This window comes from Dromaius novaehollandiae, chromosome Z, assembly GCF_036370855.1.
Source record: "Dromaius novaehollandiae isolate bDroNov1 chromosome Z, bDroNov1.hap1, whole genome shotgun sequence".
Taxonomy (NCBI): domain Eukaryota; kingdom Metazoa; phylum Chordata; class Aves; order Casuariiformes; family Dromaiidae; genus Dromaius; species Dromaius novaehollandiae.
The window spans coordinates 15,569,394-15,585,920 of record NC_088132.1 but is presented as its reverse complement, the minus strand read 5'-3'; the positions used below and the strand labels follow the sequence as shown (position 1 = coordinate 15,585,920).

The 16,527-nt window shown below is 35.5% G+C and overlaps 1 protein-coding gene across 1 annotated transcript in view; it reads right to left on the bottom strand.

Moving 5' to 3' along the window:
* SHOC1 (shortage in chiasmata 1) overlaps positions 1-11,873 on the bottom strand; it is a 49,728-nt gene extending 37,855 nt beyond the window's left edge. The window contains exons 1-5 of the mRNA XM_064501927.1: positions 11,814-11,873; positions 7,721-7,850; positions 6,991-7,072; positions 4,324-4,514; positions 367-529 (exon numbers count right to left, since the gene is read on the bottom strand). Coding sequence (XP_064357997.1) covers positions 367-529; positions 4,324-4,514; positions 6,991-7,072; positions 7,721-7,850; positions 11,814-11,861 — 614 coding nt within the window. The 5' untranslated portion in view covers positions 11,862-11,873. The remainder of the gene's footprint in view (positions 1-366; positions 530-4,323; positions 4,515-6,990; positions 7,073-7,720; positions 7,851-11,813) is intronic.
* Positions 11,874-16,527: the final 4,654 nt, after the last annotated feature.

The following is a 16,527-nucleotide window of genomic DNA, read 5'->3' as shown; positions in this document are numbered from 1 at the left end:
AACATGCAAACTTGGGCAAATTCCTGGCCCTGCTAAATTCAGTGGAATTTTACTGATAAGGCATTAGTCAGTCTGATGAAGGTTCTTTAAAGCATTTTTCCGCATGCCAAAACTAAAATCTTGATCACATTTGACAATTACAGAACCTAAAAATTACACTATTTGATTTATTAATTTCTCTTTAATAGTGTATATAAATTCCATCCTGCTCATTTTTTTCCTATATAAGAAAAGCTAAAATCTTTAGTCATTGCAAATATAAAGAAATTGTTTAACATATAACAGAAGTTAAGATTTTAAAATGTTAATGGTATTACACAGAGACTATTATTTATGTTAAATAATATACAACAATTTTGTATATACCTGAAAATGGTCTCTTCTGTTAAATTCTGTCCTTCAGAATCTAAAAGGGGATCTTTCACTAAAAAAACCTGTAGCCTGTCCAGAAGGACATATAAAGTAGGGAGTTTTTTACTGTAATTTTCAAGATTATCAACAAAAACAAGTTCATCTCCAACATATAAATCTGAAAATAAATAAAATACATTAGCAAGTGGTATAAAAATAATAAGCATTATCAGAATAAAGATAATTGTTGAACAACTATTGAAATGCTATAAATATTAGCACAACAGTAACATTTTTACTTCACATGTTTTATGATTTAAGTTGTAAATGCAACAAAGCCTAGATTGCCAGTGGTTCATCTACTAAGCTCTGATTCTCGTCTGCTTCCTCTTTTGTTATATGTAACACTCGTTAAAAAGAAAAATGAATTTCTTGTCACTCCCTTATTTGCATTATCAAGCTATCCTAAAGGAACTTTTGAGGTGCATTTTGACTGAGTAACTTAGTTCAGTGCCACTTATGACAGGCTCACATACTCCAACAGCCAATAATGAAGCAGTCTCTACTGTACTACTGTATATCTAAAACTAAACATGGATTTTGTAATTCTGCAACAGTGATCAATTTATTTAAAAAACAGAGAGTCAAAAATATAGAGGTGACAAACTAATATGATTTCAATAAAGATAAAATTAAGGACTTAAATTTCTTTTGAATTCAGATTGCTACTCTCCATGAGACAGAAACTGATAGAGGAATCACAGATTTATTTGATGCAATCCTTTACACTTGCAACCCTTTACTTACACTGAAAGGGTAAGGAAGGAGAGTAAAGAACTCCCTTTTCTTTTACTAACTTGGAAGCCTCCTGATTCCCACATTCCTCTTCATTCCTTAGATAACTCCTTATCTGTAATACCCCTCCTTTCCTTTCTAGTGGCTGAAAATGACAGGCACCCAATATGGCCCCTCAAACTATTTAAAATTTTATGCTGCATAACACAAACAGCTCCCCATAAGGAAATTTATCAATTCAAAAATAAATGCCTTGCTATAATATGCCTGTGTTGAATGAAATGACCAGTTCAGGGGAGGCTACTAAAACCTATAGTAGCCTACAAAGCTTAGAATACCTCCCAGGAAAGAAATATACTATCTTATTAACTAACTACAAGTTACATGTTCTGAATCTGTACTTCTTTCTTTTCTTAAGACAATCAGGAAAACAGCCTAGAAGCACTTCAATATTCATTTAAATTGTAGTTGCAAAATTAGCACTAAAATTACTCAGAAAATAAAAACTGCTTTGGCATCATTAATTTGATCATGTTGTCCACAAAAAATATCTTCTATCATTTCTTCCTCATTTCATTTTTGTAATTCAGAGAAAGCAGGATAACTTCTAACATGCCAACACTAAATCAGGTCAAATAAGGCATGTAACTTTGCTCTTGACTTGCATTTCTAATCACAATTTAGCTATAGTTTCTATTAATTTTTGATTATATTAATTTATGTATGGTTTTATTGTAAGTGGCTCTATTATTTGAAATGGATGAAAAGGGACTGTTTTCTTTTCAGTTAGTCTTAATATTACACTAATGTGATTCAAACATTTTAATTAGTGCATTTCTTTGTTAATTTTAACACATTTAATCTCTTATACCCCAACTCAGGAAAGTATGTCTATTCAGGAATGCACTTAAGCATGTACTCAACTGCCCTCTTGAAAAGAAATAGATACAATCATGTATCTAACTGTTTTCCTTATACTGAATTTTACAACTGGAGCAATAGCTGAAATTACAGATTCACAAATGCCAGTGTTAGAAACCAATACAAAATTGGACTATTAACTGTACATTAATTATTGAGAACTTGTTTCTAATTTAATTTAAAGAGACATAAATGGGGAAGAAGTCTAGAAATTTACGTTACTGACTGAACCAAATTTGGTTTTCAGCTTGTCCATTCTATTTGCTTGGGCATACTTCACAGTTTTAACCCGCTTACAGTCATCTGCCACTGTAGTCTAGCAATAATTTACTAGCTACACTTTAAATGTAAGCACAACCTATTATGCTAAATTTCACAACCTTACTGGAAACAATTTTGTTTTAAACAAGAACCTTCATACCATGTGCAGTGCTACAACTGTTTTATTTTAAGAATTACTTTCATATATTACATCTCAAAAAGTAAAATGACTCAAGAAATTGATTTTGGTCTCTGAAAGGAAACACAGGTTTATATTAAGGGGAATAACCATGAAATATTTTAATATGCAAAAGCAGGTATAAAAAATCCCCTGCACTAATAAACTAAGTTATTTAGAATTTAAACTTAGCCTTCCTCTATTGGAAATACCAATTTCAAGTTATCATCCAAATTCTATCTTTCTTAATTTTGTATTAAACATTCTTTTAAACCAAGACTGGATAGCTATGTCATATCGCTCATAATAGCCCAGTTCAAATTATTTTTACCTTTCAGTGAATTTCTGCATTGTGGCATTCTCTGTATGTATCTTAAAGTCTTTAGTGAAACCTACTTGGCAAGCAGACTAGTAGGCATTAAGCAGCAGGCTCTCAATGAGACAAAATAACTTGCAAATCTTTCAAAACTGGAGCTTTTAATAATGTTATAATAAAGACTTCCCTCAAAATTTAACTGGCTTTTACTTACTTTTTTACTTTATTTACTTTTTTTTACTTTATTTTTACTTTTTACTTCTTGAATACAACAGTAAGTTAGAAAAAATTTTGCAGTAATATACTAGTTACACTGATAGATATTTGCTGACTTGTTAATTCAATAAACCGCTCAACAAAACAGGGAACTCTTTAACATACTTTTATAAAAACAAAATCTAGTCTCTTTAGCTTGCCTATTTACTTTTGTTTAAGCACTGCAATTATATTTATCTGTAACTTTAAAAATACAAAATGTGTTACGAATTTCATGCTCTTTTTTTTTCTTCCAGAGACTCTTATCAGTAGAAATTTAGAGGTTGTTTCTAAGAAAGTAAAAACTAAGAAATGGAAAACCATCTGAATTCTTTTTACACTCTCTGTAAAGATATGTTACACACAGAACTTTAATCAATTATTGAGACCTTGAACCACAATAAGTATCCTTCAATATCTTTTTCTGCCATAGGCCTATCTTAAGAAAAACATCAGAAATTACTTACTCTGATGAATTAAGATTACTGTCTTTCAATTATTAACTATAATACACTTGCATTAATGATACTCTGTTTCTAATAAATGTTATCTTGTACAATGTTGTATCAAGAACCAGCTCTTCTCCCTGTGTGACTGTGGAACAAAGCTCTTAGTAAATGATTAAATTACTTTCCTTTTCTATACTAATCTATTTAGAGGTAGAACCTCTCCCACCAAACCCTTCATAAAAAAAAAAAAAAGATAGTTTGGAGTAATGAGCTGTAGTACGGTTGAATCAAGCACTTTCTCAACATTGTGGTTTCTGTGATCAGAATTTCTTCTATCCATTAAGGCACTACAGATCAGAACATTTCAGAAAACACAGAGGAACAGTACCCTATTTAAACAATCTTCATCCCAGCAATAAAGACAAAACTGCTTAATCCTTTCCCTCCTTTATACGGTAAAAGAACATGCAATAGGGATCTAATTTTATTGAACTAAAAAGGATCGTGACCATTTTGATCAATGCCCAACATGGACTATTTATTGTGATTCTTTTTGTACACCTTCTGCTATATGCTTAATCAGCCTGAAATTTCTTTTGATGTGCATCTATCTTGCACTGTTCAGACAAGCTTCTACACTGACTAAATCCCTCTTAAACGGTTATAACTACTGAAATTGCAGAGGATGAGGTCACCCAAAAGATCTCTTCAACTTCTATGAATCTTGTAGTAGAAATTATGGAAGTTATAAAGTTGACATCATAAAAAGTTAGAAAACAGTAAATTAAACACTTTACCTTGACATTGTTCTTTAAGTTCAATGGCACAGTCAGTCTTTAAATACTTGTCTTCAGTGAATTCTTCCTTATTAATGTTCTTCATTAGTAAATAAGCTGCTTCTAAGTCAGTCTGAGAACAGGGATTTGAACTTGGAATAACTTCTATTAATTCACTATTAATATGGAATTTTGCACAAGAGATAGGTTTCCTAAAAAGCAGAAAAAGATTTCTGATACTTAAGTTACTTTAAGAATACATTTTGTAAGATAAAAGTTGACTTCCCTGACTCCTCAGTGAATCAAGAGTACTGAAAAAAGATACTCTAAGAACTTTGATAATCACTATATTCACTGGAAAAGACTGGAAATTACAGTTGTTATCATTACTCATTAGATTGCATCTCTATGGTCAAACTAAATATTTTTGTCCAAGAAATAAAGCTTCTCAAATTTCACCTCAGTACAAAAGGATAATGGCTGAAAAGGGCAGGAAACCTACAAAATCATAGCATTTATGACAAAAATTTGTTGCTTGGTTACACATATATTCAGGTTTCAAACATTATGCAGAAATCGAAAGCACAGCAGCAATGGTGGTCAGAGAAAAGACAGAATAAATGAAGAAACAAAACACTTAGTTTTCCCTTTACCTTTCATATTAAATTCAATATTACTATTATTTATCAGGAAGAAAAACTGATTGCTAGATAAACAGCAAATCTTGTGACTACAGGAAAAAAATCATGGTATTGGGCTAATTATGCATTGGGCCAAAATGTCCCTGTCAAAAGAAAGTTAGAAGTTCAAAATAAATTCACTGAAATGTTAGAGAACTTCTAACCTGACTTTGACTCTACTTAGAGACTGACAGCATGTTATACCCTACCGGCTACTGCACTTGGCATAATTGTGATCACATTGATTTTTTTTCTACAAATCTGCTGACTTACCCAATAATGAAAATTATCTTCACTATTCAGCATATGGCTATCAGCCATTTAACAGATAACCAACTGAAAACAACTATGTTAATTTTTTCTTGGATACTTCAAAAAGCATTGAAAGAAAAACAGAAAATAATACAATTAGTCTCCACAAGATTCTCATAAAAACAGATAATATTATAATCTATATTCTCTAGAACAGGACCACGGTACTCATGATGGGTGCCCAACCTGAGACACCATCCCCTGCTCTTTGAAAGCACTTGGCATTTTTACAGAACTTTCAGTGTTCAAGCATTGCTCCAGTCAACTTCAGTCATAAGCATATGTCTTTGAGTCTTCCAGAAAATAAGAGAATCACATTCAATGGATCACTGTGGACCTTTTGGTTCAAGTGATTTACCCAAAACCGCACAGGAGTTTGGACAGAGCCAAAAACATAAACAATTCCCCAGAGAGCATTCAACTTCCTTAACCAAGCCCCACGAATTGCATACTAGCAAGAAAAGAAAGCCTCTCCAGACTCTATTATCTTCATTAACTTATGATCCAAGAATTACTCAGATGATCATTAAGGGAGTTATCAGTCCTTTTAAATTTCGGGTAAAGGTTTTCTTCCAGATACCCCCCTATGTATGTCCTTTTATTCCAGTTATCTTCTGGATATTAGTTATCTGAAATAACAAATTTTTGTTTTTAAGGCATAAATACTTCCTTCTCATGCAATACCACATATACAAAGAAGTCACCTCTCCATTGCTACACCAGAGGTGTAATCTTATAGACAATATTCTCATTCACTACCTGGCTCTGATCAATTCCATGAGCTTGATCATTTCTGTTCCATGAATGGGGAGAGGATTATACAGAAAAAATAGTATGTAGTAATGTAATTAAAGCCAGTACCACAGGGAAATCATAGAAGAGTGCCACAATAAGGCACTGGCAAGCATGGTGTTGACATTTCCTAAATATGATTGCTTAATTCTGCAACCATAAGTTTTCTTCTTCACAAAGCTTATTTTTTATGCAGTTCTGAAGATAACACAAATTTCAGTCTAGTCTGTAAAACCACAAATATAATTTCTCCATTTCTTTCAGGTTGCCACAATTTTGAGAGCAGAAATTCACACAATTTACTAGTTTCATGGAAACATTTTTTTTCATGTTCTATGCAGACTATGAAGGTTGAGTTGCAGACTTGTTTTTAAAACAAACTTTGTATTTCAGAGATAATACAATTTTCATATTATGTTGCCATACTAGACATTTGCATTGCTATTATTTGAACTTTTAAATAAATATTTCTATCTCCTATCATTGCAATGCAAGTTAGACTTTTTCTAGCTTCTCTTGACACCTTTTTAAAGGTTTATAAGCAGCCTTTTTAAACAGGCTCTAGATGAGATAACTGCCTTTTTAAAGAGGGTAGGAGGAAAAATGTCCTCATGGTTTGCTTTTATGATCATGCATAGATTTCAGGGACCTTTTCTAAAGGCAGAAATATATTGCAAGATCAATTTTAAAAAGTAGGTAAGAAAGCAAAGAACTCCATAAAAATACAGTACTACTTTTAGTGAAAAAGGCATCCTCAAGCTGTTCGCTAACACAGCTTCATGCATGATATGCTTATAACTGACAGAAAACATTTCTGTATTGTTATCATCATTAGCTTATGACTCACAAAGTACTTGAATGATACCAGAGGAACTGTGTATATTTTTAAGTTAAGGTTACTGACTTTTCCAGGAAATCCTCCACAGATAAACTTTTCTTCCATTGATCCAGTACAGAAATATCTGTCATATTCTGTGTTGAAATAACTGAGGCTGAAACAGAGAAACAAATAAAATCAAACAAATGTATGAGATTTTACTTTTATGTACTGGACAAACCATTGCAGAGGCTAACAAAACCGTGGCTAGTATGTACAGAAGAAAAAATGCTTTTAGTTTCCATTAGCAACACTAAAAATACACCAGAAAGATGCAAATATTTTCTTATTTATTTTACTTTTACCTCTAAGCTTGGAAATCCCCCCCTTTTTACAATACCTCAGAATCTCAGCATCATCTTTCAAACCTCTCCCAACTAATCAGTTTTACCAATTTTTGCAGTTTTACTCCTCTCCTATCATTTTCTCATCTCCTTTTACTCATGTCCTTTCCTTCCACAACTGCATACTCCTGACATATTGTATTGTATTTGATTAACTCAGCAGTAAATTTTCCAGAGACTTCTAAAAACTAATCAATTACCCTTATTTGTGATGCTATACAAAATAAATATCCATTACCCATTTGTTTCTACTTTGGCAATGAACATATGCTATCTGCAAGTGCTGTATGAACTGGTATACTGCTACTCTTGGTAATACTTTCTTTTCTACCAGACATATCATATTAAGCCAAACCACCAGCTTCTCCTTTAATCTACAGTGAGTCTAAACTATATAGGACAATATAACCTACTTCTAGTCCATGGCCTCCTATACTTATCATCAGCAAAGAGTCCGGTGAGATGATACTTTTCATCTTGATGTAAACAGGGTGGAAAGCAAAGTGATAATCTACCGATGGAAAACTTCTGCCTTGCTATGCTCTGCACAAAGAAAAAGGTATGTGATAAAATTATGAGAGATAAACTTCCATCCTTATTCTTTTTGTGCTCTACCTGTTCAAACAGTCCCATTGTTTTCAAGGTTTTACTACTTATATTATATATTTAAACTTTATTTTTTGTAAAACTGACACAGTTGAAATTAGGATACAAGCTTAACCTTTAATCAGACCTGATATTCAGCCTTATCTATATTTCTGCATATGCAAAACTGCACATATACTTAGTTATACTTATCTAAACTTCTAATGGGCAATTACAAGTGCATATAGTAACAACTGCATACACCTCCTGAACAGTTTAACAGACACACGTGCAGGCTGACTAGAAACAGTTTAAAATGATTCCTACTACTGCTTTCATAACTGCTCAAAATATTTTTAAAGACTCTCAGAGCTAAAAGTAACTAAATAAATCTAAAGCTAAGCTAAAATACTTACATAAATCTACCTTTATTACCTAATTTACCTTCATTAAAAGTAACAAGAAAAACATGGTAGGCAATATAGCTTCATCACATTTAGACAGATGCAATGTATGTAAAGCCTTCTGAAACATGCCACTGATATTAGTTACAATCAACTGAATTCTAGAATTAAATATTCAACATGGGAACTTCAGTAACTTTTCATTCAAGACCACCTTCAACAAACTATCCAACAGCTCTTGTGTCACAAAAGCCCACATGTAGTATTATATAAAAGGTACAGAACCAGGATGAAACACTGACAGTAGGAATTACAGAAAAATTAACCTTAAGTAGACGTTTGGATTTAACAAGTTTATAACTTAGGAAGAAGTTGTCCAAAATTCTGGTGTAAAAGACATACTGGGAAATGCAACTGGCAATAAATGTGGGAGAATGTTATCAGCGAGACTGGAAATCTCTTTGTAGTTCTATGTCCATGGCCTGCTTCAACTCTGTTGCTTAAGGTCCTAGGATCTTCCTACTTCAGTCAACTCACTTCAGCATACGCTGTCAAGTCAGTTACAGTTTGTAAAGTTAGACATTTTAGGTGACAAAGTAGAGATAATTCACTGACTTGGACTGCTACCAGAAGAACAGTGCTGTCAGCTGCACTTTTCAAAACCTTTCTGTATAGGCAGGGAGAAAATGAAAATGAAAGAAAAAAATATACAGGAAGCAATGTGAACAAACACAGTCACTTCTGTGAAAGTTCACCATAACGGAACCTTTCCCCTTTCAGTTCATTCCTCTGTGATACAACAGATATAATTCCCAGTCCTGTAAATGCCAGTTAATTCTAACCAAAAGGCAAAAAATACTGCCATAATACAATCTTTGCTTTAGAAGGTTCTTATCAATATTTGATAAACACCATACTGATGCAATATATTCCCTTTTGCCTAAGTCAAAGCATGACAGTTCCTGTATGATCGCCTTCTCTATTGATTCTGTACTAAAAAAGCAGAAAGTGACAACTGGATCTAGGCCTGCTACACGTTGCTGGCCATATATTAGATTAAGTAGCCTATGAAGTAACTGTTACAAAAACTATTACATTTACAGTAAAATAAAGTACAGCTAGTGAAGTTCCTGGAAGAAATCAAATAAAGAGAAAAAGAGTTGGTAAAAACTCGTCCTTAGTAAAACAAGGTGTAAGGATTGTGATGCAACAGCTCTTAAAGTACTCTGGGGTTACAAATAAATGACCTGCTGGGGTTTATGTAGAAAATTCTAAAGAGATAAATATAAGGAATAAAATGACAGAGATCAGCAAGAAACTGTAAATATAAGTGTGGAGTTTTACTGAGGATAACTTTAAACTAACAGCCCAGAATTAAGCTTATTTTCAATCACTGATGTTTGTGAAGTGGAACAAGTATGTGCTAGGGCTATCTAGACAGATGGTAGCCTTATGAAGAGCAAAAGTGCATGTTACAGAACATTTCAAAATGAAATTGTTCTGAGTGTAAAGGTTAAGACGAATCAGTTCACTTTACGAAGTCGATTACCATATACTCTTGCCTTTCTCAGATGAAAGTGTTTTTAAACGTCCCTACTAATGGCTATAATTTAATCCATGCATATATACTCCTTTTAAGAAAATCTAAACGTTTATTTCTTTTTTTTAACCTGGATTTCTTTTTTAAGCAAAAAACATGGAGTATTTTTACAGTTCCACATGACTTGCATGTATTGTCAGTTTGTAACGTAAGAGAAGCTTGAACTTCTAGCATAAGGAATCTAACGCTGAGTCTTTAATGACTGAAACATGCCCTTTCTTCAGTAATTCATTTATATTGGGCAGTTAGAAAAACAGTCTCTGTTGGGTGATAAAAATGCACAACAAGTACATTAAGACCAGGATTCCACAGCCAGTTGAGTCAGATGTGTGCAAGAATCAGTGTGGTATGCTCATTGCACTTCAATATTTTCTAAGAACTGGAAACACTAAGCAAGTGCATTTGCTGTAACAGATGCCTGAAAAATCAATCTAACTCTCATCTACAATCTAATAGAATAGAAGTTAGGAATAAGAGTTGGACAAGACACTGCAGTTTTAAAGGAGCCTACTGCTTGTACAGACAGATTACTGCTTAATACTTTTAGTGTGTGATCCATCTATTGACCCCTTCTGGTGGTAAGAAAGCATGCTGCAGCACAGCTCATATTAGAGCTATATTGTTGTTCAGATCCAGAGCTGCCATTCAGCAGGTCACTAGACGTTTCTCTTCTACGTGTTTTCATTTGCCCTGTTCTGTTCTAGTCAGTACTGCTCTACTCCTCAAAATTCAGGCCAGAAAAGCCCAAAATTTAATTCTTTTCCACAATAGCCTCTTATATATTTTGCTCATGTACTTCAGTTTTTATTCACACAGAAGCATCAGAAGAGCAAACTTAATGGAACTACTGTGAGAAGGTTTTCACACAAATATTGAATGATAGTTTGCATACTGTTGGAGTTACAGTAGAGTTAGAAGTTTCTGTCGTTATAACTCAAGAAAAATACTACAACATCATACATGGGTACTATAAGGAACAATTTCTGCACTCAAAGGCAAGGGATGTAGGCAAGCTATTTTATGCTGTGGATCTTAGTAATTATCAGGTATTACCACTGGACCAGTCTCAGGCTGCATTTCTTTCAGCTGTGCGAATGTGTGCATGAGTACTTGTATGTGTACTTGCACGCTCCCTGAACTCTTTAAAGCGTCATGTCTCAATACCTCCCTCTTCCATCCACACACCAAAAACAGCCCCTCTGAGCAAAGCCTCACTGTGCTGGAGAAGTTTTTTCTTTGGCTTATAGTTTCTTGTTGAAAATGCAAATAAATAAGAACTTAAATAGGCAAAACAGTGTGATGCAGTGATAAGCAATTCATACCATCACACCACACAAAAGTAGACAGGAAGGAAAACAGGAGTTCATCAGGTTTTTACGTCTTAACAAATCAACATCGATAAAGCCAAAATATTCATCGTAAATGTGAAAAAATATTTGCAGTCCATGAAATTTGAATTACATCTAAAACATTATGAAGAAATACTCCTCTGTAATACCTGGAGGGAATACAGTGTTGGATACTCTTACCCTACTGGATATTAAGGTAGCTAGAAAATTGGATTCATTTCCAGAAAAGATAATTGATTGACCTCCATGCTTTAGAAGTCACAATGCACTTTCCACTGAACAAGAAACCAGCTATAAAACATGATTCTCCAACAGAAAATCAAAAAATTGATGCTCTTCAGATTTGGCAAAACTGTACTCCAATTTTTTTATTAAAAAAACTGCATCACTTCACCATCAGTAAGAGAATTAAGGTCCTATTTGCAGCAAAAGTACAGTAAAACAAACTCACTAAAACAGAATTCCCAAGAAATTAGTATTCTCTGTATTTTTTAATGTGTACCAAATTTTACTTAATTACTGCCTTATGTCTTGTAGAAAGAGATTAAGAGAAATAATAAAACCATACCTCATATAAATAGTCTGTTGAGTGATACTTAAAAGCTGCAAACATCATCTTTTTTGTTTTGTGATGTATTCAACACTTCATTTGTCTAAAAAAAGAAAGGATTTTGTCTAAAAATAAAATATGAATTATTTAATCCCCTCTGTATTATACAAAAATGATAAAAGAGAAAGCTGAAATTATAATTTGCCAATAATAACTTCCTAATTTCTGCTAGCACATGCACTCTGGAAGGAATTTCCCTTAGAATACTGCTACCCAAAGCATTCAAGCATTCAGTATTCCTCCTCTGGAAAAATGTAACAGACTAATTACAGACCATGGACAGCTGATTTTAATCTAAATGAGCTGGGGTTTTCTTGGCTATACCTCTTGCTGTTACAGTTAGTTTCACAGAAAACTTTTCAAAACATTAAGTGAATGTAAGCATACAAAGTAACTCCCCTGAATTAGGAGAGTCTTAAACAGTAATTATGAGTCCCGAACTCATCTAATTCATTTATATGGATTCTAATTTAACAATAGCACTTTAACTATGTATACCATTAACTTTACATTGACTTACGTAAAAATAAGGGGACCTTTTAAAATCTATGTCAGTTTAAGAAGGAAGGGGATTGTACTGGCTGGTTGTGAGAAAGAGGTCCTGCTGTAACACCAGACCTCTAAACAAAGCCTCTGTTGGGAACCAGGAGTGTGATGAAAACTATTCAAGGGCAGAGATAGGATATGTGCGCAAAACAGGTTATATTGCTGCTCTGGTATGCGTGAGACACTGCTTGCGGTTAATTACAATCAGGTAGGGGAGTCAAAGCTAAAGTAAGATAATTTTTTCCAAAACTGTATAATGTAAATGAAACAAAATGTTACTCCATGAAAGGTAGAGTCAGCAGGGACTCTTGGGACTCAAGGTGCCAGCATCTGGCACTGCAGCCATAAGTAATACCACATGACACCAAAATTGCTTAGGTAACAGTGTGGGAAACACTAAATTTGGTTACAAATGTAACAGACCCGGGACCAAGGACTAAAAAGTGATTCAGCACTGGTTGTTTATTTGGGATGCATCTGGGTGGAGAAAAAGAGATGCTGGGGTGGTGAAGAGGTGGGTTCAGGAACAGAAGAAAAAAAAGGGAGGGAAATAAAGTATAAAAACAGGCAGAGAAGAAAGAGGGGGTCTTCTGATGGTAGGAGTGTACGTGATTGCAGACAGTGATGAGGCTGACCTGAGGATCCAAACCATCAGGGACACCTTGGATAGTCAATCCCCTTGGACAACCTGCTGGTCTCTCCCTCGCTTCCACATCCAAAAGACTCGCTGTGAGAAGGTGGTGTAAGACAGGATAAGCTTTTAAAGAGAGGCAGACTTGTACCTTAATACTAAAGTGCAGGAAGAAAGGGAAGAGCATTAAAACTTATAGTGTGCCATTTCTAGGATTTCTTATAGTAGTATAACTGTGCATCAATACTAAACAACAAAATTACAACTATTACTTGCAATGATATAATTGTGAATTAATACTTCTAGTAATAATAGTGTTTATTAGCCACTTAAAAATATTCTTAGCTTCTTAAAACTGAGTTGCTTAATCAGTAAATACCATGGCCATCTCCATCAGATACACTTCACAGTCTCAAATTTAAATAGGCGCGGGAGCTACACTCGTCTATGTAGGTATGAGAAAATCAAAATGTAACTTAAAATGGTCATGTTTTTAAAATAAATAATAGAACTACACTATCGGTTATTTCTGACAGCATGTTTTTAAACCTGCGGTTTGCAAGCTCGGGGAACAACGCGCAGGGAACACGAGGATAACGTACGTCCCAAAGGGAGCAGAAAAGCCACCAGCCGCCGCTCGAGCGACGGCCCTCGCCACGCGACGAGGCTGCCTCAGCGACGCGGCAGCTCCGCCGTGTCCTGCCCCTCCCCCCCCCGCCTGGGGGGCGCGAGTCGGGCCTCTGATTGGCTGCCGCTCCCTGGCGCGCGCAGAGCCCAACGGTTGCGTGGCGGGAGGAGTGGCCCCGCCCCGTAACGGTCGCCTTGGCGGCGGCGCCGAGCCCCCGCCAGCGCTGGCGAGAGCTATGAGCGCAGCGCGGTCAGACAGGGGGGGCTCGGGCGGGAAGAGAGTTGTCTTGAAACTGGGAGTTACTCTTGCCTTCACGAGCAGCACAGCCATGGGGGGTCAGAAGCAGACTCCACCTAATCTCTAAAAGGAGATTCGTGATCATTGTTTCAGGGGAAGATATCAGAAAACTTATGTGATCTTTAAAGGAGAAATAAAAATACTTTTAAAACAATACATACAGTTAAGTAAAGAAAAGAGTAACTTTGATCTTCCATCTAACAGTAGCAGCTTGTATGGAGAAAAAGCTGAAGAGACAACTGTCAGAGTCCAATACTCTCTGACCAGGTTCTTTTAGATATTCCAGCAATGGAAGGCGTATGAATTAGATATTCCACATGCAGGGTGTAATGTTCAATACCAAAATTTACTTCTTTGAAGATATTTGATGTTACTTGTGTTTTTTTGATTTAGCAGAGTGATACAGCAATATACTGAAATCACAATGCAAGTGTAAGTTACACTTAACAAAATATAGCAATTGCAATGTACAGTTCAATCACAATGCCAGTGTGGTTCCCATTACCGGTCTCTGTAACATGCTTACCCTCATGACACTGGGCATCCTCCATCGCAGGGAAAGAATGTGTGGGTTGAAGACAAGCTCAAGTCCACTGCTCTCTTCGAAATTCTTTTATTAGTTCAGGTTTTATATGCTGTGTTGGGCTGAGCCATGTATATTTCCACCATGTTGGTCTGGCCATCTCTGGGAGAAACATTTACACTCGTTGATCCACTTGACTGGTGGCAAATCTAAAACAAAGGTCACCCTCCGGTCCCCTTCATGTTGAGATAAAATCGGTCTCTGTGCAACAGCTGTGGTTAATGAGTCAGCCTACACGATTCCTGAGCTTCATAGGCATCCCGCCCTTGCCCATCTCCTCCGAGCCTTCTTCCATTGTACGGGTTTATTGCTTATAACAAAATAGAGAGAAGGTTAATTTTTAAAATGATTGTGTCTAAAACTTTTGCTTTTGCCAACCCCACTGTCTGTGACCTTGTGAACTGAAACAGTAATGAGAAATAGAACAGAATTTAATATCCAGAAATGCTTGCCTTTCATATGCTCAAAACCTGTATGAAATGTCATTTTATACAATGAACTGTAGACTTTGTGGAACAGGTCTTTTTTCAATTGGCTGCCTAAGTTGTGCCCATCAGCGCCCAGACTGATGCCTTGCTGAACAGTCAGTTTAGCGTTAAATTTCAGCTTAGGTCCAGGCACTAACTAATCCCTGTGTTGATATGAAAGATCATGACTAGGTGCAAGAATTCCTCTTCCTCCAGCCCTGATTGCTTTTACACAAGTCGCAACTGCAGTTGGGCTCCAAATACAATTCTTTTGCGTGCTGGGATGGCTGCCTCTTACCATCTTTATCACCACAAGCCACAGTAGTGAATGACCTTACCTCCTCCTTGTATCTTGCATGGACATCCATAGAGGATGCGTCACAAGTGCAGATATGTGTGGTAACAGTGCAGCAGATGCATTCAGCTTACTACTGTGATACTCTCAGGATTCTGGAAAACTTGGTTCTTGCAAAAACTCTTTGAAGGTTGCTAAAGTTTGATTTCAAGCTAGTTACTAAAACCCATATGAGGATAGATTTCTGTGGGGAAAATAAAGTGACACTTTTCACTCTTGTTTAAGAGTTCCATTGTTTTTTGTATTTCACAGTGGGTGAAGAAGTTAATCTGAAAAATGGACAAATGCGGTTTTTACTACTACAAAAAGACTATTTTTTGTCTGAGAGGATAGATTTAGCCCTTACATTAGTTTTTCGAAACACAGGCATTCTGCAGATGTTTGCCAGCAAGTGAATCTAGCTTAGTAGAAGCTGTACTGAAAAGAGAGGGTATGTTTCTTCAGGAGTAATGATCCTATCAGAAAATTACTAATCTTAGAAAATTGCTATGCAGCCTCCATAGAAATGTACTAAGTAACATCTGATAGGAGTCTTCTAGCTTTTAAACAGTTACAGGGTCCAGCTGGAGATCAAAGGGAAGAGTACTCCATGCTGCAGGCTCCACCAGTGGCAGATCCTATGAAAAATGTAAATGCCACTTCCTGATTGTTGTCTTGGTGTTCATACTTTCAAAATGTATTTTGGTACTGTTGTCTCAGAAGAAAAGGAAGAAAGACATTTTTCAGACAAATCCTTGGCCCAAAGAGGTTAATAACTTCAAGAAGGAGTAATACACAGAGCATTGGAACTGCCAATAAAGTATTTAATAAGTGTTGTTTTCCAAGTTGGAATATAGACAAATATCCATTTTTACCCCAAACCAAGAAACTAAAGAACAATATACTGTTATTATGCTGTTAAAATAAGAACCCTGGCATCACATGCAACTCTGGAGACTTTGAAGGGTATAACCTGAGGCAAAATTATTTATAGGTTGTTTTGATTCTAACTTACAGAGAAATGGGTAATTGAAAAGGATGCCACTGCAGAGAAATGCCTCCAGATAGCAAAGGCTTTGGAAGTATCTGGAAAAGGTGAAAACAGCAGCAACCACTAAAGCAGATCAAGTAGTACTTCATGTCTCAGGTCAGCAGCTACTCAGACAAACTGCTGTAATTAAAGAGA